Below are 27,800 nucleotides of genomic sequence, written 5' to 3'. Positions count from 1 at the left end.
ACCAAGACTCATAAATCAATCCACTGACCAGGGGTCTGCAGCTGATAGACCAAGACTCATTATCAAACCATGGACCAGGGGTCTGCAGCTGATGGACCAACTCATAAATTAAACCACTGACCAGGGGTCTGCAGAAGATAGACCAAGGCACATTATCAAACCATGGGCCAGGGGTCTGCAGCTGATAGACCAAGACTCATAAATCAAACTACTGACCAGGGGTCTGCAGCTGATAGACCAAGACTCATTATCAAACCATGGACCAGGGGTCTGCAGCTGATAGACCAAAACTCATAAATCAAACCACTGACCAGGGGTCTGCAGCTGATAGACCCAGACTCATAATAAACCCTGGGCCAGGGGTCTGCAGCTGATAGACCAAGACTCATTATCAAACCCTGGTCCAGGGGTCTGCAGCTGATAGACCCAGACTCATAATAAACCCTGGGCCAGGGGTCTGCAGCTGATAGACCAAGACTCATAAATCAAACTACTGACCAGGGGTCTGCAGCTGATAGACCAAGACTCATTATCAAACCATGGACCAGGGGTCTGCAGCTGATAGACCAAGACTCATAAATCAAACTACTGACCAGGGGTCTGCAGCTGATAGACCAAGACTCATTATCAAACCATGGACCAGGGGTCTGCAGCTGATAGACCATGACTCATTATCAAACCATGGGCCAGTGGTCTGCAGCTGATAGACCAAGACTCATTATCAAACCATGGACCAGGGGTCTGCAGATGATAGACCAAGACTCATAAATCAAACCACTGACCAGGGATCTGCAGCTGATAGACCAAGGCTCATTATCAAACCATGGGCCAGGGGTCTGCAGAAAATAGACCAAGACTCATTATCAAACCATGGACCAGGGGTCTGCAGCTGATAGACCAAGACTCATAAATCAAACTACTGACCAGGGGTCTGCAGCTGATAGACCAAGACTCATTATCAAACCATGGACCAGGGGTCTGCAGCTGATAGACCAAGACTCATAAATCAAACTACTGACCAGGGGTCTGCAGCTGATAGACCAAGACTCATTATCAAACCATGGACCAGGGGTCTGCAGCTGATAGACCATGACTCATTATCAAACCATGGACCAGGGGTCTGCAGATGATAGACCAAGACTCATAATTCAAACCACTGACCAGGGGTCTGCAGAAAATAGACCAAGACTCATTATCAAACCATGGACCAGGGGTCTGCAGCTGATAGACCAAGACTCATAAATTAAACCACTGACCAGGGGTCTGCAGCTGATAGACCAAGACTCATAAATTAAACCACTGACCAGGGGTCTGCAGCTGATAGACCAAGACTCATAAATCAAACTACTGACCAGGGGTCTGCAGCTGATAGACCAAGACTCATTATCAAACCATGGACCAGGGGTCTGCAGCTGATAGACCAAGACTCATAAATCAAACTACTGACCAGGGGTCTGCAGCTGATAGACCAAGACTCATTATCAAACCATGGACCAGGGGTCTGCAGCTGATAGACCATGACTCATTATCAAACCATGGACCAGGGGTCTGCAGATGATAGACCAAGACTCATAAATCAAACCACTGACCAGGGGTCTGCAGAAAATAGACCAAGACTCATTATCAAACCATGGACCAGGGGTCTGCAGCTGATAGACCAAGACTCATAAATCAAACTACTGACCAGGGGTCTGCAGCTGATAGACCAAGACTCATTATCAAACCATGGACCAGGGGTCTGCAGCTGATAGACCAAGACTCATAAATCAAACTACTGACCAGGGGTCTGCAGCTGATAGACCAAGACTCATTATCAAACCATGGACCAGGGGTCTGCAGCTGATAGACCATGACTCATTATCAAACCATGGACCAGGGGTCTGCAGCTGATAGACCAAGACTCATAATCAAACAGAGGAACAGGGCTCATAATAAGATTAATGTCAGGTGAGTGAGTGAGTTGGGTTTAACGCCACTTTTAACAGTATTAGTTATATCGCGACGTGTCAGCTTAATGTGGGAGGAAAGCCCGAAGTGATGCAGGTCTCAGACGTTTACCACTTCGGTGAAACCCACGAGCAAGGGTATGGTGTTTACAACCCTAGAAACATAATGGGGGCGAACTGAGATTTGAACCCACAATCATAGGTTTCTGGCGTGCCAAGGGACACAACTCTGCACAGCTTAATCGCGGTGCATCCGACAACTGTGCCCCCGGTTAATGTGTGGGGTCCCATATCCTGACACCAAAACTGAACTGGCATGTCCATTGAACGGCTCGCAATGATGCAAATTTTAGGCTGAATGCAAACAATAATATATTTTTGATAATAATATATCTTACTTACAGTAGAATAGGTCAGACCTTATCTGCATATGTGATAGTTTGTTTCTAGAAAATATGATCATAAAAAATATTGCAGTGAAAAAAACGTAACGTTTCCTGCAAAACCTTCCAACCTAATTACTAGAGTAGATGGACATTTTATGGTGTGACAATTACAGTATAAGTTCATCTAAATCTTAAAGCCTTCATTTTGAAAGGGAAAACTCAATTGTAAATTGCTATGTATTTTTCAGTATATATTACGTTAGATTCCTGTGGTAAATTCTTGAGTGAGTGAGGTTGGTTTTACGCCACTTTTAGCAATATATCATCAATATCACGGCCGGGGACACCACAAATAGTCTTCACACATGGTACACATGAGAGGAATCAAACTTGGGTCTTTGGCATGATGAGTGAACGCTTCAAACACTAGACTACCCCACCGCCCCAGGTAAATCCTGGCAGATAAACACCCATACTAATGTCAAGACAAAACAACTCTAGAGATGTTTAAAGATTTATTTTCAATTTTGTACACACACATATATATGTACATATATTTACATGTTACTGATATAATGACATGATGTACAGTGCTCCCATGACATTAACCCCCATGAATCCAGCTTCCCACATGCTGCCTTCACTAACAACCAATCACTGCACATGGACAGAGCAACCAACCAATCACTGATTAGGACCAATCACTACATCACTAGTAAGAAAGGCTCCATTGCTCCATAACACTCTCAGCTGGGAAAGAGCTATGGCTGTACCGAGTTTAGAGGAGAGTCCAGTTTCACATAAACATGACTCCCACTATGACTTGTAGTCCATATCAGTGAAACGATCGAATGTAGAAGACATTTTGTAGATGAACTACTCCATTGAAATAGGAAAAGAAATCAAATGCAAACCCACTAATGCTGCATTGTTTAGTTTTTCAAATAGAAGTTACCTAATGTATAATAATTTCGGCAAACATGGGATTTGACAGAATGTTTGGTTTCTTGTATTTGTTAAACATTCCTCATTGGTAGGTGGAAAAAAGCAATATTTATTATATTTTATTTTCTTCTTTAAAAAGAGTGAGTCAGTGAGTGAGTGAGTGAGTATGGTTTAATGACACTTTTAGCAATATTCCAGCAATATCACGGCGGGGAACACTAGAAATGGGCTTCACACATTGTACCCATTTTGGGAATCGAACCTGGGTCTTCAGTGTGACAAGTGAACGCTTTAACAACTAGGCTACCCGACCGCCCCTCTTAAAAAAGAACATGGACTGATTGGGTCAGAGTCAGAATACTGTGTACTGAGTGGGGTATCCATGTTAAACAGTCATGTTATTTCAGAGGCTAGCACTGTAAAGGCGACATTAGTCCAAAATAGTACAAGCAGCCACAGATAGCTATTGCTATATCAGTGCCATAATCTTGAACGTAAAACAGCTGTGAAGCAAGACCCGCCTGACATGATACTGATCCCAATGACACAACGGTTTATTATCATCCAGCCATAGGGTTAGCGTGAATAGTGATATCTCGGATCTTGATGTCACTTGTTGGCCTGAATGTCTTCTCGTTTACCGGAAGTTTCTCCAGGGCGTCCAGTGTATCAAAGCCATCAATCACTCTGAAACACAACACTTCATTCAAACACTATTCCAAAGAAAACATTTTCAAACAGGAAAGTATTTTGCATTAGACGTACAAGAGAAGAAGCATCCAGATCATTACTTTTTGTAACTCGTAACAACTATCTAGTTCTGGAATCACAAGTTCAAGGAGACAAGCATGCGGTGCTGCGGACCTATCTAGTTCTGGAATCACAAGTTCAAGGAGACAAGCATGCGGTGCTGGGGACCTATCTAGTTCTGGAATCACAAGTTCAAGGTGACAAGCATGCGGTGCTGCGGACCTATCTAGTTCTGGAATCACAAGTTCAAGGGGACAAGCATGCGGTGCTGCGGACCTATCTAGTTCTGGAATCACAAGTTCAAGGGGATAAGCATGCGGTGCTAGGGACCTATCTAGTTCTGGAATCACAAGTTCAAGGAGACAAGCATGCGGTGCTGGGGACCTATCTAGTTCTGGAATCACAAGTTCAAGGAGACAAGCATGCGGTGCTGCGGACCTATCTAGTTCTGGAATCACAAGTTCAAGGTGACAAGCATGCGGTGCTTGGGACCTATCTTGTTCTGGAATCACAAGTTCAAGGAGACAAGCATGCGGTGCTGGGGACCTATCTAGTTCTGGAATCACAAGATCAAGGAGACAAGCATGCGGTGCTGGGGACCTATCTAGTTCTGGAATCACAAGATCAAGGAGACAAGCATGCGGTGCTGGGAACCTATCTGGTTCTCGAATCACAAGTTCAAGGAGACAAGCATGCGGTGCTGGGGACCTATCTAGTTCTGGAATCACAAGTTCAAGGAGACAAGCATGCGGTGCTGGGGACCTATCTAGTTCTGGAATCACAAGTTCAAGGAGACAAGCATGCGGTGCTGGGGACCTATCTAGTTCTGGAATCACAAGTTCAAGGAGACAAGCAATGTGGGGCTTGGGATCTTTTCTGCTCTGGCGTGAAGGAACTGCAAAACTTGGGTAGTTTCCTCACCTTCCAAAGACTGTGTATTTCATATCCAGATGAGGTTGTTTTGAGTATGTTAGGAAAAACTGTGATCCATTTGTATCAGGGCCATTGTTTGCTGATGACAAAATGCCTCTTGTGTTATGCTGTAAAATGAAAATACAAAAATGCACATTTCTAAATGGCATTGTGTGGTCATATATTTATATCACCTTAACAGGGCCTCACTGGGTACATTTACAAGCACAATAACATGTACAAGTGATGCGAGTTTTCTTAAAAATAAACAAGGACAAATTTCTATTTTATGGATTTATCATGTTTATGCATGTTTAAATCATAAACTTGAAACCTTGTGCTAATATGTTTGGTTCAAACCAAATTTAGATAGACAAGAGTTCTCACTTTCAATGCATCTCTGAGTTCATCTTCATAGTGTTGCCCCCAAATGCTGGTGCCTCCCTTTCCAGTACCTGATCATAGTGGAGGAAATAGTGTAGCACATTGTAGTATTGTGTTTCTAAACCAAGCAGGAAGGTTAATGAATGGATGAGAGGACTTTCACTTATTGTATAGGTCTATCAGATCAAGTAATAGAATTAACTCAAGGTCACTACACCATGTATACATGTACTGATACATGACCAACCAATACAACACTAATTTCATCATGTTCATAGGACAGAATACTGTGATGCACAGAACATTGAATCATTACATTTACAAAATATTTGATCTGAGTTAATTATTACTCAGAGGTCATTACCTGTGGGATCGCCAGTCTGCAACATAAATCCCTTGATGTTTCTGTGAAATATACATCCATCATAGTAGTTGCTGGCACAGAGGGCGAGGAAGTTCTAGAAGTTAAACAGTCAAATCAAAAGTCATTGGCTAAGTCATGTTAAGTACAGACAAGAACAATAAAACTGTAAATCATTAAATAAATAAGATTTCTAAGTTGAAATAGTTCATGATAGATGCAGGAAAGTGCATTTCCATGAAACTAAAATAATAAGATGATAAGTAAGGATAAGATATATGGATGAATAACCTCTTTATACAATTAGGAGTGACCTTTCTGTGTCTGTGAAACCCACAAAGTACATTCACATACTACATCTGCCTATTAGTATAAATGTGTGACATTAGAACCCTCGAAAAACAGTTCTGATAATACAATCATATACATGATATAACTGTGCCTACTTCACAAGTCTTTGGGCACTGCTCAATGAACAGCTCGAGCTTCATGTCTCCCAGGTCTGTGTGTAGAGTGACTGACTGAAATTGTGAAGGAATTTACAATTTATCGATGTTTGACAAATCATTGGATAGTGTACATCAAAATGTAGTAATTTAAACTGTTTATTGTTTATGACATCAAATATTCGCACCTGACATTTCACTAATAAGCACCTAGAACCAGGATTTTTTTTTTATCTGGCTGGGTGGTGTCAGTTTTTTAGGGTGAGGGCAGAGAACCAGTTATCACCAGCTGGCCGAGTTGCTTATTGTGTTAAATGCATCACCGTGTGAATTGATGGATCAATATATTAAATTAGAACAAAAGACTATGGTAGAAATGTACACTGTCGCTTATTTGTCTAACGTACCATCTTCCATTTACTGTCTGAACAATCCTATGATCATCTGCAATTCGTACCTCCCACGCTGAAGTCCGGAAGTGGAAATGACATTGGGAAATATAAAAAGCATAATTGTCTCCGAAATACGATTTTTCTTAATCTATGTCAAATATCAGACCAAGTTTAATTTGTATGATTAATTTCCTATCCACTGATTTGATAAATATAGATTGTGCTATGGGCGGCCCTTTTTTAGCGTGTTTACGATCGGAGGTATTCTATTAATTTACAGCTCCGCGAATCATATTGGAAGTTAACTTTTAATCTTACCGTGGAAGAGTATTCAACATGGCGGCAAATGTAGACGTTTTGAACAAGGCATGGGGTGTTATATCTGCAGTCCTGACGCCAACAAACGAAAATGTATGGTAACAATATGTCGGATGTTATTATACGATTTAGTAGTTTTAATCATCTTTACATTGTACACCACCAAAGACTTATTCGCTGTAAATAACAATTACTTTGACTAGATATACAGATGATGCTCTGTTTCTGTCTGTCAGTGTGTACAGGCTAAAATCACCTTAGCAAAACATCAGATACTAATAGCAGATGATATGGGAGTGGTGGACTTTACCGGGCGCACTATTTCAGATCCAATTAGCGCTGTGGGGGCTCGAACGCGCTTCGCCGGCTCACTGTCTTTGTTACTTAATGCGTTAATAACCACTGGACCACGAGCGCTATCACATGTTGACAGTGCTCGTTTAACGGGTCATTAGCATTCCATTATAACATGCATGCGTAATTCAGTAAACAATGAATTGCGCACGCATATGACGTCATGTTCCGCTCTCTCATTCATCTTTTCTTGTAACAACACGCGCCATTATTTATGTCAACATGACCGACCAATCGGATTAAACAGATTAAAGCTTGAAAAGTTTAGAATTATTGGCTAATCCTTGCTCAAAGCAAGCTTACCGTAAGGACCGAAAAGGGGTTTTGGATCTTAAAGACGTGTAAGTTTCCCTAAGACCGAAAACGGGTGTTGGATCGTAAGGACGTGTAAGTTTCCCTAAGACCGATCGTTGGATCGTGAAGCGAGAGTCACCGGAGGCGAGACAGCAGTGGCACTATAGCGCGGTAATTGAGCGGATGGAAGAGCTTGAGCTTGGGCTGCGCCCGGTAAACTGCATTGTTGCCGATGATATAAATGATGACTTAAGTGCAGATGAAGTCACTGAGGAATAATTATGTATAACAACAATAATTGCAGATTTGGTTCTTTAGGCACTTGTAGAATCACCTCGCCCAGGTCCTGAGTCAGACTTCCAGAATGCCCTTGAAGTCATGAAGCAAGAGGGTGTGGACCACATCATAGAAGAATGGTTCCTGGAAACATTACAGCAGGATCTCCGACACAGAGTGGGGCCAGAGTTCTGGAGACACTTTATACCTGCAGAAACAGATGGCTGCAAGCCATGTGGCCAGCTGTACAAAGCTGTGACATATCTCCATGGCATCACATCCTCATACTCGGCAAGTCTACAAAGGCTGGAGGTGATGCGGAGGGACAAGATGGAGGCTGATGGACAATCTACACAGGGAATATCAGCCCTAGTGGTCACCTTCTACAAAGCTGTCATCTTCTTTACTGTTCCCAAAACGTTTTTGACAGTTGTAGAGAAGTTTTATTCTGAGGCATTTAAAGTTTTTCATCACACAAGTGCAGATGATGAAGGTAACTCCTGCTGTTTGTTTGTTGTTTTATGATTGGAAATTATGTATTTCCCACAGCAGTATGGTGTTTGTCATGCTGTGCGCGTCACATTGTCAGACACCAAACAATGATTAGATGGTACAGAGTTTGTTGTGTCAGTCACTTAGGTCAAATGTATTCATGACTAAGACCAGTGTATTATTCTTTGGGCTCTGTCCGTCCATTGTCACTGGAGCCAAGTTTTTTTGGGAAACCTTAAATGGTAAATCGTCATATCTAGTGATAATATATCTCAAATTTCTCATTTTTTGATCTGTTCGTTTACCTGAATTACCTGAACTTTGGCTGCAGCTCTTTACTGTATATGCTTTGTTATGATACACAGCTTCTCATTCTTCAATTATCCGACATGTCCAATAGATGTCGCCTTGCTCTGAACACAAGTCAAACCAATCGAGATTATAGTCCATAATTAGCAAAATTTGAATGCGCAAAGAAAAATCTGATCAATATTTCAATACTTTCAAATTTTGAGTGTTGTTTCCTTTTAACATGTTTAAAGGATAAAAATATGATCGAGTTAAAAAATTATCAGAAAAGATTTAGTCGTGGCTCTTGGTTAACAATGGTTCATCTCTTGGGCATGGTGCATGACATCTACAATGGGGACAAATGGATACAACTTGTGCAAGGATGACATTTTGCATACATCATTAACAGATACATATATAAATCAAGTTTGAAACCTTAGCACTGGAATTAATATTTTACAGAGTTATGTCCCTTGCCTTGTGTTTGTGGACATGGTGTACCCCAAAATGTGACCGAATTTCTCTGCGACTGCTATGCAGAGAGGGATGACATTTTACATACATCATCATGATTAAGGGATATATATATGTTAAACAGTCATCAATAATTCATATTTTACAGAGTTGTTGCACAGTACTGCGAGTTCTCGGAAACCATTATGGATGACATTTAGATGATATCACATTAGCATGATTTGTGATGAATATGTTGTCAAGTTTTAAAACCAATGACAATTAAAATATGACAGAGTTATGGTTCTTGTTTTGAATAATTTTGCATTTGTTCAAATGAAGATGGGGTTCATTTTAAGAGCATAAGTTATAAACCTTTCCTTATATTTTTTTAAAACTTTGTTTAAACACATCAGACAAGTGTTGAACTGATGCCTTTGAATTTTTTTAACTTTCATATTTTGCTTTTCCAAGGCAACAAGTTCAAATGATGTTGTTTCCAGGGCCAAACCTTTCAGAATTTCTCCATGAAGCTTTTCAATGTATTAGGCTGGTTAGCCCCTGTCGCTCTCACAGAAAGATGTTGTTTTAGTTGTAAAAATGCAATGATGGTGCAGAAATTATTGACGTATAGAATGTCACTTGATGCACATGCAGGGGGAGTATGTGGGCATTTTGTTATTTCCAAATGAAAATTTCTTCTAGACTACAACTTCTGTCGTTCCTGAAAAAAGTTGCTTATGATTTTCAATCTCCCCTGTTTTAACATATGTAATCCCAGTATATATTTCTGGTTGGCAAGATATTTGGAACAGCATCAGAGTTGGAATTTGTTTGAGTTAAACATGTTAAAAAGTTGTTGAATACTGTACACTTGATTGTGCTCATTTATCGGGGTAATGCCATGGGTAGTTGTAAGGTAAGGCAGTAGGTTTTACTTCTTCATCTTTCGGATAAAGGTTTTAGGTTGCTGATTTGACATGCTCTGTTGGCAGAAGGGGAAGATGAAGATCTTGGGTCATGTAATGGATGCGCTGAAGAGTCGGACAGCTGTCGATGTCAGGACATCATGGAGAAATTTCATGCAGTTAACAGTAAACTGTAAGTGAATCATGGTGATATACAGTGTTATGTGATTGACAGTGTTATGTGACAGTGTTATGTGGCATTGAGATAGTTGTAGGGTTTATTTCTAGTGATAGTCATTGGCAGCAAATGACTGAGGCACTCGTAAAATATTGAGTGCTGTAGTGGCCAATCAGCACCCGAAGTGTGATTTAGAGTTACCACCCTTTCTTGTAAACATCCATAGCAAGCTTCATCATTTGAGAAGTTTCCTTATGTGACAGTTTCTAGAAGGCTGATGTTACTAATGTAATTCCGAGACGAGGGAGACTCGAGGCTTTTCATGACCTCACTTGCTTCTTATCTACATGATCTACACTCCAAAGTTGGGATTGGATACCTGTTGAAAAACACCCAGATTCATGCCAGCTTCCATCACTACTCCGGATCCAAGAACAGAGCATGTACTGCTTTCAAAACATTCTGCAGTTACTTAAATCTAGAATTTAAGAGTGCACAGATAAATATTATAGGGCCTGTTAAATATTGCTGCCACCACTTATTTCATCCATGCAGGCCAATCTATTGCCTTTTATTATTGTTGACCTAATCTTGTGTGTTTCAATATAATTTATTGATTATTCATGGATCTTTTGAGTTTATTTGCTGATTTCATGATTTAATTCCGTAAAAACTGATTTCAAGGTTAACCATGTAACCTTTGCTTTTCAAATTGGAAATCACCTCATAACAAGAGGAATAAATGATGCATTGTTGGTCTTTATGTCCTCACAAGATTGTCTTATTGAGGCTTCTAGATTGTACAGCCACACTTTTTTTATTTCATGTTTCCCAGATTTATTCCATCTTTTCCTTACAAGGTCGGTCGAAAAAAAATATATGTCAATCATTTATAAGTTTATATGATGAAAGTCATCCGCCGTGGAGTTAAAACTGCAGGTGGCCTCTTGAATCACTGATAGTGATGTAGACATGGAATTTATATATAACATTTTGTATTGTATACCATGGTATAAGAGGGTCTATATTACTAGTGGGACACATAATAAAAATTAATATTTTTATGTTTTATTTGTACTGGCAGCTTTACAGTAGGGGCCACAGGCTCGTGACATGAAAGATATAAAATGTGTGGTCTAATGGTGGTAAAATATTGTCAGCCTACTGTTATTGTATTGTTATTGTATTGTTATTGGGTTATGGGGGCAGGGATGGCCCAGTCGTCTAAGGCACCGCGATTTGCTGTGCAGAGTTGCGTCCCTTGGGCACGCCAGAAACCTATGATTGTGGGTTCGAATCCCGGTTCACCCTGATTATGTTTCTAGGTTTGTCATCACCATAACCGTGCTCGTGGGTTTCACCGAAGTGGTAAATGTCAGAGACTTGCATCACTTGGGGCTTTCTTCCCACATTAAGCTGACACGCCATGATATAATTGGAATACTGTTAAAAGCGGCTTTAAACCCAACTCACTCACTCACTGGTAGTGTTACGGTTATGCATATGTCGTACCTGTGTGGAAGGCCGGTGGTTCGATCCCCTACGGTGTCATGCGAAAATACATTAAAAGATGGTACTTCTTGTTAATCTGCTTGGCGCTCAGCATTAAGGGCATAAGACAAGGACTTGTTGGCTTGGCGACTGAGTGGGGTATCCATTTTAAACTGTGGCATGGTATCTCAGTGGGCTAGCAGTTTAAAACAGGCATTAAATGGGGACATCCTTAATGAGATGGGTATTTGCAGTGACGACATGGGTATCCTGGAGCGGATATCTGGGGCAGCTGTGACCACCACTGTGCATGAACAGATCAAGCACCACATTGAGGACACGTGTAAGGGCAACTACGAGACATCATACTTGGACACGCTGCAGAAGGTGAGATGGGATGAAGACATGATGAGAGTGTGTGTTTGTTGTTTTATCATCCAAACTGGCTTCGCAGGAGACATTTCTTGGGTGAGATTCATGTTCTTCCAACTTCCCCGTCGAAGACTTTAAAACAAGTTCTGTTCGTTAATTTGACTGACAATGTGGAGAGTTGCCTTAATAAACTCAACACTCTCCTTATTTAAATCTTTTGACCATGATTAGCAGTATTTAGCTGGAAGCCTAATAGAAAAGATGTGTTTATTCAATGTCAACTGTTTTGTCCCAGTGGCTTGACAGTAAAGTGCTTGGATGGCTCAACATCATCTACGCAGGCAATCGGACAAGCTCCGGACCAGAATGTATATCAGCATTCAAGGGGAGACTACTTCACTTCCTGTACGAGACATATGCCAAGGCATTGATAGACCAACTGTTTAATATCATCATTGAGTTTCCCGAGTCCGAGCCAGCAATCATGGACCTGAAAGTGTGCCTGGACAAGACAGACTTCCGCTCCCACCTGGTGTCTTCCTTGAGAGGGGCACTGGAGAATAGGCTGCTACACCCAGGTGAGGAGGACACACGTCACAGCATCCCCATTACCATGTGCTTGTCAGGACCGACTAGATGATAATGGGTGGTTATAAGGTGTGACGGTGCTGATTGTGTGTCACTGTACCCCAGTGATGTGGATGGATGCATGTGCTGTCGACACGTGAAGATCCTGTTCAGAATGGGTCTTCAGCAACCCAAGCTTGCCGTAAGAGGCGACAATGATTGCAGTAAGAGGCGACAATGCCTACTGTAAAAGGTGACAATGCTTGCTGTAAGGCGATTAACGGGATCGGGCGGTAAGGCTCCCTGTCTTGGTTGATGCATGTCATCATATTGATGCTCATGACGTCAATCACTGGATTGTCTGGTCTCGATTATTTACAGACCACCGTCATATGGCTGGAATATTGCTGAGTGTGGCTTTAAACAAACAAACAAACAAACAAACAAACAAACAAACAAACACCAGCCACTGGTGTTATTGTTACAGCTTTCGATGTCATACTGCTATATGTGTATTGCTGTCATCCATTTTTATATACATGATATAGTCTCGTAGACTATCAGTAAGTCCACACCTAATTAAGAGTGAGTGAAAAGTACTTGTGGATGTTACTTGACAATAATTGAAATTATGCCATTTAGTGAACATAGCTGTTAAAAATATTCAGCCATGGGGCACTGAGCTCCTGAGGAATAAAAAAGTTAAGGACACAATGGAGGGTTGAGCTTGAGCTTGAATATCTAACTGCCACATGCAATGACATTCACTCTCCACTTAACCCATTCCACTTAACTCACAGTTTTCCCATGTTGTAGACTATTTGCCGCTTACTGTAATGTGAGGCACAGGGGGCCCTAGTCTGTCTTACAGACCCTGATACAAATATATATCAAATACAGCTCATGCAAGTCTATAATGTTTGGCAAGTCTAGATCACTGCAGTATCTGAAAATGAAGAGAGTCACTGGGCTCCTTTTTATTATATTTTTATTAAGATAACTGAACAACTGTTTTTTTATGTACGATATGTTCATTTCAGAGACTAGATGTTAGTCTAGGGGGGCCCAGTCATCACAGGCACTGCAATACGCAATCTTATTAAAATCAGATCTTAGTTCTCGCTACCGCTAAACAAAGATCTGAGGGATTCACATTACAGGTCATGTCAGAACGACTAGATCTAATTTTAAGGAGATTGTGCAATTGGCTGTGAGTTGCTTACCTTATGTGTGCCACTCCCAGAGTCCTGATTGTTTCACTGGTCAGCAGCTAACATGCTTGGAGTTCAAAGGAGCACTCTTAAACACCCATCAAAGCACACCCCCTCTTATGTGCGGTCATGTCTGATTTTGAAACTCTTTTTGAAAATGTTTTCTTAGGATCAGTGTTCAGATATGAAAAGTAAATCTTAAATGGCAGTATGTGTTGGAACAACTTGTCATTGTTAATTCTGTTTTTAGGAGTGAACACTGCCGATATTCTGACTGCGTACATCGCTGCCATTAGATCTCTGAGAGTCCTTGACCCTGCAGGGGTCATCCTGGAACTGGTGTGTGAACCTGTACGCAAGTATCTTAGGTATTGCTTCTTCTACCATAGACATGCTTAGAAATAAACATGAAAGTCAGCAGGTTCTTGTGATGACCCAAGGGTTAAAGTAAAGAATGTATGGAGTCCCAGATTCAAATACTATAGCTGCAAACCTCCAGGACACTACGGGGCAAGTAGAGTGGCCTAGTGGTTTAGGCATCTGTTCATGTTGGAAGTCAGGGCTCAATTCCTTAGATGAGTACAGTGTGAGAAGTTCATTTCTGGCATAACCTGAAGGTAGCAGTCAGCTAGATTCATATTAATCTGGTTTTGACTCTGTAGACCAAGTCCTGGGTGACTTCGTAATCAGGGACTTGAGTGTTGACCAGGGATCCGGAAACCGTCATATGCACCGGACATGTCCGATTGGGAATCTCAAATGTCCGGTTTAAAATATTGCTTACCGGACATTTAATTTTTTCTGTCCGGACATTTTCAAAAGTATTGTCCGGACATTCTTAAATTTTGACCGGACATGATCGACAGACAGTTCTGTCTTGTTTTTAAATAATCTTTAGTTTAAAAAAACCCTTTTCCCCGTGAGGTCACGTGATAACCAAATATGGGATAATAGTCTCGATCCAAATGTTACAACGCGTACACTTGAGGAGATTTAACTCATGAATATTAATTAGACCGTTCACTACGTTAACAGATCGTTATTATAACAGAAATAAACGTATGTTTTCCATGTATATCTAAAAATGATATTATTTGATATTAATTGTCCGGTGAATTAAACAATTTAGATTGAAATGATTCATCATATTATGAATACGTAACAACTTGTAATGTGTGTGAAAAGTCATACTAAAATGACGCTATTTGAAGGGGGCGTGGCCTAAATGCAAATGTCCGATTGGGATTTTAAATTTTCCGGACCCCTGGTGTTGACATCACTTCTTTCTTTTTTCCCACATTAAGCTTACACACTGTGATATAACTGTAATACTGTTCAAAGGGGCGTGAAACCCAACTCACACTCACTCATATTTTGAAACAGCCCCTATATATAAGTCAAGGTGTTTCTCTGACATTGGCTCTTACTGACTGATATGAACTGATACTGGTTGGCATTGGCTGTCCAGTTTTTGACAGAATTATATCATTTATCAACACTGAAATAAAACAGAAATATATGTATAATAAATTCATGGTTCAGTTCTTAATACCAACAATTTGAACAGGAATATTCCCAAGCATGCAAATCTCTTTACCTCTCATATCAAGTATCCAAATGCTCTGCATTCAGATCTGGCGAAGGTTGCCAATGTGATATTTGGACCCATGACTCATAAAAATATTTTCTAAACCCATACTTCTGACTAGTGTGGAGAATATTAGTTTTATGTTTCTGACTCCAGATCTCGGGATGACACGGTGCGATGCATTGTGAGCAGCTTGACGGACGAGGGGAGTAACGAGCTGCTGGACGAGCTGGTCAAGTCACAGCCTCTGCTGCTTGACGAGGGAGTGCAGAGTGACGACGAGAGTGACGACTGGCAGAACTGGATGCCTGACCCGGTGGATGCTGATCCATGTAAGATAAGGGGCGTGGGGGTAGCCAAGTGGTTAATGTGTTCTCTAATCATGTTAAAGACTCCGGTTTGATTCCCCACATGGGAACGATGCTATTGCTGGAATGTTTTGAGATGCAGTTTTGAATCCAACATACTCCCCATGATGCAAATATGCCAGGGAAATCAGTATATGCTTGTTGTAAGAGTTGACTGATGAGCGCTAGATGGTTGCGGTGCTCACGTGGCTGATGAAGATGGTAATGTGTCATCATTCCCTAATAGTGTGGATCATTGCTCATGCTGTCAACCACTGGTTTTCCTGGGCGGCAACGTTATATGCAGGCTGCTGTGAAGTTGCTGGAATACTGTTGACTGTGACACAAATCCACACTGGGTCTATTTGAAAGAGAAGACCTATTTCTGAAATAACATAACATGCCAACTTAAGTCTTCGTTATCTTCGGGGTTTGCCCTGATTATGTTTCTAGGTTTGTCAGCTATGTGGTAAATTTCTAATAACAGCATTACTTGAGGCTTTCCTCCCACATCAAACTGACCCGCCATGATATAACTGAAATACTGTTCAAAGAGGCGTTAAACCCAACTGACTGACTGACTGAATGACTCACTCACTCACTCACTCACTCACTCACTCACTCACTCACTCACTCACTCATTTAATGTGACATCTAACTGTTCATATCACCAGCTACGTCTAAGAGCCCAGCTCGCTCGCTCATTTACTCACTCACTCACTCACTCACTCACTCACTCACTTACTCACTGTGACATCCAGCTACGTCTAAGAGCCCAGCTCGCTCACTCGCTCACTCACTCACTCACTCACTCACTCACTCACTCACTCACTCACTCACTGTGACATCAAAATGTTCATGTTTCCAGCTACAACGTCTAAGAGCCGGAGAGCGTCGGACATCATCAGTATGTTGGTGAACATCTATGGCAGCAAGGAGCTGTTCGTGAACGAGTACCGCACCCTGCTGGCTGACCGCATCCTCACCCAGTTCACGTACGACATCGAGCGTGAGCTGCGCTACCTGGAGCTGCTGAAACTGCGGTTCGGGGAGTCGCAGCTGCACTACTGCGAGGTGATGCTGAAGGATGTGGCTGACTCCAAGAGGATCAACACCAGGATTACTGAGGAGAAGGCCCAGATGGGGGTTAAGGAGGTGGGTGCTGCAACAACAAAGGGGATATTGATGGTGGCGAAGATGCTGATTGACCACTTGGCAATTCACACAGTATAGATGGGTGTATAGAAAATGGCCTGTAAACTGTTCAAAAGGGTCTGAAGAAACAAACTGTAATACTGTAAATATTGTATTCATTGTATTATGAAATTGACCCGTTGAACTTTGTTTTCGTTGATGAAATGCTGTATTTATCATTTTCCAGGATATTGAGATGAATGCCATGATCTTGTCGGCCCAGTTCTGGCCGGCCTTCAGAGAAGAGAAGATAACTCTGCCAGAAGAAATGCAGAAAGCTCTGGAAAATTACACCAAACGTTTTGAAGCACTGAAAGGAAACAGAACACTCAGCTATAAGCCCCACTTAGGTATGTTAAAGCCATAATGCTCAGCTATAAGCCCCACTTAGGTATGTTAGTGCCATAATTCTCAGCTATAAACCCTGCTTAGGTATGTTACTGCTATTAAACTCAGCTATAAGCCCCACTTAGGTATGTTACTGCCATAACTCACAGCTATAAACCCCACTTAGGTATGTTACTGCCATAACTCACAGCTATGAACCCCACTTAGGTATGTTACTGCCATAACACTCAGCTATAAACAAATGATAAACCCCACTTAGGTATGTTACTGCCATAACTCACAGCTATAAACCCCACTTAGGTATGTTACTGCCATAACACTCATCTATAAGCCCCACTTAGGTGTTACTGCCATTCTTTACAAAGAAATCCATTGTTCGCATCAGAGGGTCTTCAGGACTCGATGTAGTTTATTTTAGGGATTTGCAGAAATTGATGTAAAGGAGTCATAATATTTAGAGCATATTTCAGCGTTTGATGTGACCATCTGCTTGCTCACTATGCTGTGTTTCATCTATTCGCTCGGCCTGATGGACGAATATTTTGAAATGCTGTTGCATTATGGTCGTGAGAGGAGACTACATGGATCAGGTTGTCCGACTCTCTACAGTGACAGCAAATTCTTGAAGTCTTACAAAGATAATTCAATCCTTTGTGCAGATTACCTAGCTGTCATCTGGGACCCGCATCATGATACGTTCGTTAGTCTGCTAGTCGACGCTCTTTGGTACTTTTGTTATATTAAATATACCACTTGTCCAAGAGGAGTCGTTGACAGAAGGAACTTATTGTGGCTACCCCTACTGATGGTATAGATGGATGTGCTGTTCGTGACCTAGTTAGTCTAGTAAAATGATTTCAGCATAAATATCTTAGCTGATAATAGTTCATATGTTCAGAGGAAAATCTCCTGAAAGTGACAGTTAGTAAATTTTGTCACAGTCTGATTGCCAGCCGTGATACAGCCAACAATCACTCTCTCTCTCTCTGACAGGTCTGGTGAACATTGAGATTGAGCTGAAGGAACAGGTGCTGCCATTCTCTGTCTCCCCAGTACATGCTGCCATCATCATGCAGTTCCAGAGTCAAGGTAGATAACTCATGTTCCAACCCCTTCTTGCACCATGATCTCCCCGGTACATGCTGCCATCATCATGCAGTTCCAGAATCAAGGGAGATAACTCATGCCCCACCCTGTCTCACTCAGTGATCTCCCCTTATACTTCCTGCCAGCATGTAATTTTGAATCAAGGGAGATAACTCATGTCCCGACCCACCTCACACAGTGATCTCCCCTGTAATTGTGGCCAGCATGTAGTTCCAGAATCAAGGGAGATAACTCATGTCCCACCCCCCCACCTCACACAGTGATCTCCCCTGTACTTGCTTCCATCATCATATAGCACCCGAGCCAAGGTTGGTAACTCATGCCAGTATTTACATAATCAAATCTACTGATGAAGTAGTACAGATCACTACAGAATAAAGCATAACGTTATTCCTACTATAGTTAGGTTATTATTGTCATGCACAGTGCGTTAGTGATGGTTTTAACCTTAGTTATGATGCATACAGTGGTACAGAGTTGATGGACATGGCTTCTAGTATAAGAAATGGGATATGGGAAACATAAGTCATATTCAGCATAACACTTGTTCCCGTGCTGCATTCACTAGCAGTGGGCTCAGATGGAGCTTTGTTTGTTTCCCAGTCTTATTATGACATGTTTTGACAGTCAGTAACACTGAGTCTTGTAAGCTCAGCTAATAATAGTCCTTATAATAATACTAAATTCTACTGAAAATGATGCTGAGAGTAATGTTTGGGCTAGTAAGTTTGGTATGGACTGTTGTGGTGATTACAGGTAAATGGACAGTGGATGAGTTGAGCAGCGTGCTGCAGATGCCAGCGTCGGCACTGCGCCGAAAGATCACGTACTGGCAGAGTCAGGGGCTGCTGAAGGAGGAGGTGCCGGACACCTTCGTCCTGGTGGAGGAGCACAAGGTTGGCACACACGACATGATGGGGGCGGATGATGACGAGGCCGAGTCAGCCATGGCGTCGGCCCAGGAGCAGCGGGAGGAGGAACTACAGGTGCTTAGCTCATACTCAGTGTTTAAAGGGGTCCTGTGGGTAGCTGCTTTAGTATGTGAATCTAGGGACACCCTTAATCTATAACATAGGGCTGTCATATTAACCATGAGTGAGTGAGTGAGTATGGTTTTACGCCGCTTTTAGCAATATTCCAGCAATATCACGGCGGGGGACACCAGAAATGGGCTTCACACATTGTACCCATGTCTGGAATCAAACCCGGGTCTTTGGCGTGACGAGCAAACGCTTTAACCACTAGGCTACCCGACCGCCCTATTAACCATGATAACCACTTGACTCCCATGCACTTTCATAGACTGCATACTTGTCATCTAAGGCATTCCAGAATCATATTATAGAATCCAAGATTTGCTCTGATTGTGACACGCCATGATGTGACTGCAATACTGTTCAAAGTGGCATAAAACCAAACTCACTCTTTCTCTTAATGCTATTCGGGGCGGTCGGGTAGCCTAGTGGTTAAAGCGATCGCTCGTCACGCCGAAGATCCAGGTTCGATTCCCAACATGGGTACAATGTGTGAAGCCCATTTCTGGTGTCCCCTGGCGTGATATTGCTGGAATGTTGCTAAAAGCTGCGTCAAATCATACTCACTCACTTAATGCTTTTCTGATGAAAGCCAGGAAATCTGCATTTTGAAGACTCGTTGCAATACTATTAAACTTGTGTCAATGTTTTTCCATGATGTGACTTAAATACTGGACAAAGCGGTGTTATACCAATCTCTTTCACTCACTTGATGCCATGCTGAATAGAGCCAAGCAAAACTGCATTTTGAAGAGGTGCCCAATACTATTGCAATAGTACCAATGTTTTGAACCATCACCAAAAAGCCTTTGTTAAAATGGGTTGTCACTCCTATAATTCATGCATGCTAAATGATCTTGGTAAATATCTATAAAAGCATGCTCATATTGTGGACTCTAATTTTGCATGTTGCATACCTGCAGGTGTTCTGGACGTATATCGTGGGGATGTTGACGAACTTGGAGTGTCTGCCGCTAGAGAGGATCCACAGCATGTTGAGGATGTTCGCCATGCAAGGTCCCACCACAGGAGAGTGTAACGTGCAGGAGCTCAAGGTCTTCCTCGACAGGAAGGTCAAGGAACAGAAATTACTGTACAGTGGCGGCGTTTACAGGCTTCCCAAAACATCCTGACTTTATTGACAAGTATGTCACTACACAGTGATGGGGCGGCACAGCATCCTGACATTATTGACAAGTATGCCACTACACAGTGATGGGGCTACACACCATCCTGACATTATTGACAAGTATGCCACTACACAGTGATGGGGCTACACACCATCCTGACATTATTGACAAGTATGTCACTACACAGTGATGGGGCTACACACCATCCTGACATTATTGACAAGTATGTCACTACACAGTGATGGGGCTACACACCATCCTGACATTATTGACAAGTATGTCACTACACAGTGATGGGGCTACACACCATCCTGACATTATTGACAAGTATATCACTACACAGTGATGGGGCTACACACCATCCTGACATTATTGACAAGTATGTCACTACACAGTGATGGGGCTACACACCATCCTGACATTATTGACAAGAATGCCACTACACAGTGATGGGGCTACACACCATCCTGACATTATTGACAAGTATGTCACTACACAGTGATGGGGCTACACACCATCCTGACATTATTGACAAGTATGTCACTGCACAGTGATGGGGCTACACACCATCCTGACATTATTGACAAGTATGCCACTACACAGTGATGGGGCTACACACCGTCCTGACATTATTGACAAGTATGTCACTGCACAGTGATGGGGCTACACACCATCCTGACATTATTGACAAGTATGTCACTACACAGTGATGGGGCTACACACGATCCTGACATTATTGACAAGTATGTCACTGCACAGTGATGGGGCTACACACCATCCTGACATTATTGACAAGTATGCCACTACACAGTGATGGGGCTACACACCATCCTGACATTATTGACAAGTATGTCACTGCACAGTGATGGGGCTACACACCATCCTGACATTATTGACAAGTATGTCACTGCACAGTGATAGGGCTACACACCATCCTGACATTATTGACAAGTATGCCACTACACAGTGATGGGGCTACACACCATCCTGACATTATTGACAAGTATGTCACTGCACAGTGATGGGGCTACACACCATCCTGACATTATTGACAAGTATGTCACTGCACAGTGATGGGGCTACACACCATCCTGACATTATTGACAAGTATGCCACTACACAGTGATGGGGCTACACACCATCCTGACATTATTGACAAGTATGCCACTACACAGTGATGGGGCTACACACCATCCTGACATTATTGACAAGTATGCCACTACACAGTGATGGGGCTACACACCATCCTGACATTATTGACAAGTATGTCACTACACAGTGATGGGGCTACACACCATCCTGACATTATTGACAAGTATGCCACTACACAGTGATGGGGCTACACACCATCCTGACATTATTGACAAGTATGCCACTACACAGTGATGGGGCTACACACCATCCTGACATTATTGACAAGTATGTCACTACACAGTGATGGGGCGGCACACCATCCTGACATTATTGACAAGTATGCCACTACACAGTGATGGGTCTACACACCATCCTGACATTATTGACAAGTATGTCACTGCACAGTGATGGGGCTACACACTATCCTGACATTATTGACAAGTATGTCACTGCACAGTGATAGGGCTACAAAGTACAAAGGTTCTCAGATCTACTTGTTATGAAACCACCTGTGAAGATCCGGGATAGAACTGGTCTTCAGCAACCCATGCTTGTTGTAAGAGGTGACTAACGGGATCATGTGATCAGATTTGCTGACTTGGTTGATGCATGTCATGCTTCCAATTGCGTAGATCGATGCTCATGATGTCAATCACTGGATTGTCAGGTCTAGACTTGATTATTTACAGACCGCCGATATATAGCTGGAATAGTGCTGAGTGGAGCGTTCAACAATAAATGAACAAACAAAAACTTTATCAAAATTTTGCCTTATATGAAGGTAAATTCTTCATGATGACCTGTGAATTCAATCCACATCTCATTCATAAAAAAAACATTTTCCCGAGGCCAGAGAGTTAACTTGCTATAAAACTAGGATGAAATTATGGAGTTACATTTTGGCTGGACTGACAGGTCTATACATAGTCCAATCAAAATCGCATAACAAAATCAACATCCGGTTTCAGTTGATTGCAGGATTTGCAAAGCATGTTTACCGCCAACTTGGTGGCAACAGATATTTTCCAAATCTTTTTATGTATTTAAATAAAGGTGCTCTCATGAATTTGATGCACTTCGCGAAGTAAGACCTGTAAGATTTTGATTATCAATCAGATTGTGTTCACTGGGCGCTGCCATTTTGTTTGAAGCAAATGCATGTGATATGAGAGCTGGAATCTGATTGGTCAATAGGAGGGACAAAGAAGCGACATTACTAGTAATATCCACAGGTGGCACTACGATCAAGTATAGAAATTCCAGCCTAGTTTGGTAAGGGTGGAAACTGGACTATTACAGTCAGTTAATTCCCTTGCCTCGGGAAGATGTCCTGACAAAGGCTGTGTGGTGAGTCGGAACTATAAACGTGATTAATAGTTCAATGTAAAAACAGTACCAGAATTGAAGACCAACGTACTACTGTTCAAGCCAAACTGGACACCATCTGTGATATATGTGATATATTTCTGAATAGCACCAGGCTCATTTCTGTGTAAAGGTGGAAACTGAGGTCACCTGACATTTGTTTTCAACTGATTAACAAGATAATCATGTAATAAATTATTCCACAGATTGTTGCCAACACATGCTTGAACATGCCTGTGGTGCTGCAAATTGCTGTGCATAACTATATACCTTAGGAGTGCCAGGAACCTATAATCGTGGGTTCAAATCCTATATTATGCTCATGGTTCCATCAAAGTGGTAAATGTCGAGGAGCTTCTTCTTTTCGGGCTTTCCTCCCACATCAAGCTGACACGCCGTGATATAACTGGAATACTGTTCAAAGCAGTGCAAAACCAAACTCACTCTCACTCTTATTCCTAGGTATTTATCCACTAGACAGGCATTGAATAACAGTGCAAGGCAACATTAATTTATGAGTGAGTACGGCAGTCAGGCTCAGTATACAATATTATTCTACATTGACTTATGAACATGCATCAGTCATTGTTGATCAGATGTTGCCAAGGACAGATGTTCCAATGAGCATTCTGATGTCTATGTTGTTATGAGATACTCATATTAAAATATATGAAAACATGAAGGTGGCAGTGACTTATGTTATATATTTCCTGTTGCATCACTGAAAGTGATTTGAAAAATTTGGTTTTGATTTGTTAAGTACCAAGTACATCTCAAATTAAGAAGTAAATGACATATCTAATAATTTTAGACAGCATCTATAACTCATGCCCATGCCCCCCCCCCCCCCCCCAACAAAAAAAACTATGGCCTTGGGCGTTTGCTGGTCATGCTGAAGTCCTGGGTTTGATTTCCCAGGTTGGTACAGAGTGAAGTCTGAGTGAATTTCCGGTATTACTGCCATGAATTTGCTGGAATATTGCTAAAAGTCTTGTAAAACCATGCTCATTGTGATTGTATGAGCAGATAATATGAAGTGAAATGGAGTTTAACATCTTCAAGATTATAGCCACCTGCATGCAAGTATATGTGTGTGTACCAGTCCATACTAATGCCTGTATTATGGTACTAGCTCACTGTGATACCATGCCAAAGTTTAACATGAATACCCCACTCAGACACATTATACTGACTCCAAGTCGACAAGTTCTTTTATTCCCTTTATGACTAGCACCAGGCAGAGTAACAACAAATACCATCTCTTAAACGTCTTTTGGTATGAAGTGGCTGGAGTACTAGTATCTTGCCACGGACCTTCCACTCTGTAGATTTCTTCAAGATGCTCTACCACTAGACCTCGCAGGTGGTCCAGAGAAGATATGAATGATGGGGCATGGGCTGGGTCCAATGTTTGAGTAGCTTGTGGATCACCGAAAATCACACTACTCCAGCATTAAGTTATCCACACAATGGAGAATCGGGGTTCAAGTAGGTCCCAAGCAGTACACCTGGCGGTCCAGAGTAACTGTATCATTACCGCATATTATCTACCCATTAGCATTCTTGAAAAATACTGCAGCCTATTCATTTTATACTTCTCGGAACATGAGATGAAGCGATTGAGCGACGGACAAGTGTTGAGATAACAGTGCGTGCGCAATACATGGCGTGGCGTCCAACTTGGGCAAAGCTCGGACAATTTGAACTTTGATTTTACAGTTTGACAGTCCAAGTTAATACGACCGAATTGAGTATTCTTATGTCCCTGTAGCAGCTCTGTCAATGGAATCCACAACATGGTGTCCCAGCTTTGTGGGTTGGTCATCCAAGACACGTGTCCCTTATCCCTTCAAACATTAGTAGGGGGCACGGGTGGCCCAGTCGTCTAAGGCGCAGCGATTCGCTGTTCAGAGTTGCGTCCCTTGGGCACGCCAGAAACCTATGGTTGTGTGTTCGAATCCCGGTTCGCCCCGATTATGTTTCTGGGTTTGTCAGCACCATACCCGTGCTCGTGGGTTTCACCCAAGTGGTAAACGTGTGAGACCTGCATCACTTCGGGCTTTCCTCCCACATTAAGCTGACACGCCGCGATATGACTGGAATACTGTTAAAATCGGCGTTAAACCTAACTCACTCAAACATTAGTGCGTCTTGACACCTGCTTTTGGGCGTCCTCGGTAAGATACCTCAATGTCCAGCCAAGTAAACTGCCAGCCAAGAAAGTATGCATGTTTGATGGTGGCTAAAATGAAACAAACAAGAAATGCTTATTCGATGTTAATGTATTTTATGAAGGCACCATAGTTGTGTTTTGGACCATAAGTATTGCAGTGTTTCCAGCCTAGTAACGTTTGATAATATTTGTAATGTATTGGTCAAATCCAATTTTTAAAAATATACATTATTTTGTCTGGCAGTTTAGGTATGTCTTGACTTGGGGCCCGAACGAGTATATGATAGGCATGCATGTCATAGCCGATGATAGCCTTGGGGTGAGTTGTGTTTTTTGCCGAATTTAAAAATATTCAGGAATGTGACGTGTCAGCACATTAGGGAGGAAAGCACGGAGGGATGCATGTCGTAAACGTTCACCACTTTGGTGAAATCCATAAACGCAAGTATAGTGCTGGCAGACCAATGATCTTAATCTGGGTGAATATGGAATTCGAACTGCGATCGTAGGATCATGGCACGCCCTAATAGAGATCAAGATATGCAATGGCCTCGGTTCTTCCCGATTATGTTTCCTGGTTTGTCAGCATCATACCCGTACTTGTGGGTTTGATCAATGTCTGAGACCTGCATCACTTCGGTCTTTTCTCCCATATAAAGCTGACAGGTCGGGATATAATTGGAATCGGTAAATAACTGTCAGTAAAATTGACTTCAATCTTGTCTGCGTGTATTGAAGTATAAACGTGAAAGCGTGTACACGCTGTGGAAATCCGCGTCGACAAGACGGAATCCATGACATCGTTCAGCGCAATAATACAACACATACCCTTCCCACTCTATAATCAGCCAATCAGGACACTGTTATCCCTTAGTGGGTGTGGTATCAAATATTTTAGCCATTCAGATGCCATGGAATCATTTATAATTAACTTATATACCATCGAAAAAATAAAGATGTCACATAATGTCGTAATTTCCTGTATGTGTCTGTAGTTCCCTCTGATCTGTCCGGATGTCATCGTCCCAACTATTATTCTAGGGGAAAGTGGGGTTTAGGTCCAAACATTCGGCCCCGAAATATACCGTACAGATCTGGTTTCCTCCCAGGTTTACATATTAGTTCCCAAATGGGACTGCTATCATTTCGCCGGCCACTCTTTATATGGAACGTGTAGGATAAACTCGACACCTATTGCTTCTGTTAAATTTCGCCAGGATAAGACAGTAGCAACGAGAACACACTTCAAAGTCGGTGTTGTGGAAGATATCCCGAATTCCATAACGGTTCCGTACGCACCCCCACCAAAAACCCAAAACAACCCAAACCAAAACAGCAAACAAAGCAATAAAAACAAAACAAAACAAAATAAATTAACCTCTTACAATGTTTGCACATTATGTGACGTACCACAAGACTGATTGAAGCAAAATTTATCATACTATATAAGGGACACTGGCCACGACTAAATTGTGTGTGCCCATTTCACAGCCAGTTTGTTAAACGAGGAAATCTGATGACGTTCTTGTTTGTTTCCGTTTACAAAACACGCATGCAAACGCAGCCGCGCAAAAATCGGCACAAATACTTAAGTTTGTGCCCTGAAAACAACCGAATAAGTGTCTAATGCGATTGAAGGCAGAACGAATACTATTTTATCTTATGATCTGTGTGCAGCTTTAATATCATCTGTTTGGATTTCATTCGTGCGTTTGCGTCCTCGTAGCGTTCGTTGGTTGAATTAGTCCTCAACAACCCATGCTAGTCGTAAGAGGCGACGAAGAAAGTGGATCAGGTGTTAAGACTGGGTGGCTTTAATTGGTCACCGGTTTGTCAGACTAGATTATTTAAAGGCCGCTGTCATATAGCTGTAGTATTGCGGCGTTACACAGCAAACATTCATGGGTAATGTGGTGTTTGTATAAAACAGTCAGCACAATCCAAATAATCAGATCTTAGTTCTCGCTACCGCTTAACAAAGGTCTGAGAACACCCCATTACGGGTCACGTCAGACCGACCTTGCGCGAAATTTGACCGACCAATGGAATGACTGAAAGTCGACATTAGCCAATCAGAAGGCAGCTATTTCGTGCTTTACGGCACTAATTTCAAATTGGCGACTACGCTTCGAAACATATTTTGACAAATTCTCGATTAAAAATTTGAAACCTGAACAAAAGAACATTCTGGAATGGCTAATAGATGGTCTAGATTGTATGGATTCAGTCGTTAAGCCCGTAACTATCGTTCGCAATACCTCGTGTTAAAGTTTTCGAGGTTGCATGATTAGAAATCACATTCCGACTGTCACTTTCATCATCTGGTAAGCGACGCTCTGATTGGTCAGATGAAAGGTCGTTCTGACGTGCCCCCTAATGGGATGTCCTCAGATCTTTGCAATTGTTTAGCGATAGCGAGAACCAAGTTCTGAATTTTATGAGATTTGTTTAGCGGTAGCGAGAACCAAGATCTGATTTTAATGAGATTTGTTTAGCGATAGCGAGAGCCAAGATCTGAATTTAATGAGATTTGTTTAGCGGTAGCGAGAACCAAGATCTGAATTTTAATGAGATTTGTTTAGCGATAGCGAGAACCAAGATCTGAATTTAATGAGATTTGTTTAGCGGTAGCGAGAAACAAGATCTGAATTTA

The 27,800-nt window shown here is 41.9% G+C and overlaps 2 protein-coding genes across 2 annotated transcripts; one reads left to right on the top strand and one right to left on the bottom strand.

Moving 5' to 3' along the window:
• Window positions 1-2,834: 2,834 nt before the first annotated feature.
• On the bottom strand, window positions 2,835-6,611 carry LOC124144823 (peptidyl-prolyl cis-trans isomerase-like 3). Its single transcript, XM_046514411.2, has 6 exons — window positions 6,538-6,611; window positions 6,131-6,205; window positions 5,688-5,781; window positions 5,327-5,394; window positions 4,949-5,067; window positions 2,835-3,964 (listed from the first exon to the last, which is right to left on the bottom strand). Exons 1-6 carry the CDS (start codon window positions 6,538-6,540, stop codon window positions 3,838-3,840), a joined length of 486 nt encoding a protein of 161 aa, XP_046370367.1. The 5' UTR covers window positions 6,541-6,611; the 3' UTR covers window positions 2,835-3,837.
• A 245-nt stretch (window positions 6,612-6,856) lies between these two features.
• On the top strand, window positions 6,857-22,241 carry LOC124144822 (anaphase-promoting complex subunit 2-like). The gene is made up of 12 exons (XM_046514410.2): window positions 6,857-6,933; window positions 7,807-8,257; window positions 9,996-10,101; window positions 11,832-11,964; window positions 12,245-12,527; window positions 13,978-14,095; window positions 15,472-15,647; window positions 16,531-16,817; window positions 17,044-17,206; window positions 18,198-18,293; window positions 19,068-19,297; window positions 20,269-22,241. The coding sequence occupies exons 1-12, from the start codon at window positions 6,859-6,861 to the stop codon at window positions 20,476-20,478; spliced, it is 2,328 nt and encodes a 775-aa protein (XP_046370366.2). The 5' UTR covers window positions 6,857-6,858; the 3' UTR covers window positions 20,479-22,241.
• The last annotated feature ends 5,559 nt before the right edge of the window (window positions 22,242-27,800 follow it).

The sequence above is a fragment of the Haliotis rufescens genome, unplaced genomic scaffold, assembly GCF_023055435.1.
Source record: "Haliotis rufescens isolate VD_foot unplaced genomic scaffold, xgHalRufe1.0.p SCAF_8, whole genome shotgun sequence".
In the NCBI taxonomy this organism is placed as follows: Eukaryota; Metazoa; Mollusca; class Gastropoda; order Lepetellida; family Haliotidae; genus Haliotis; species Haliotis rufescens.
Note: the sequence above shows the minus strand (reverse complement) of the source record. Positions and strands in the feature narration are given on the sequence as shown.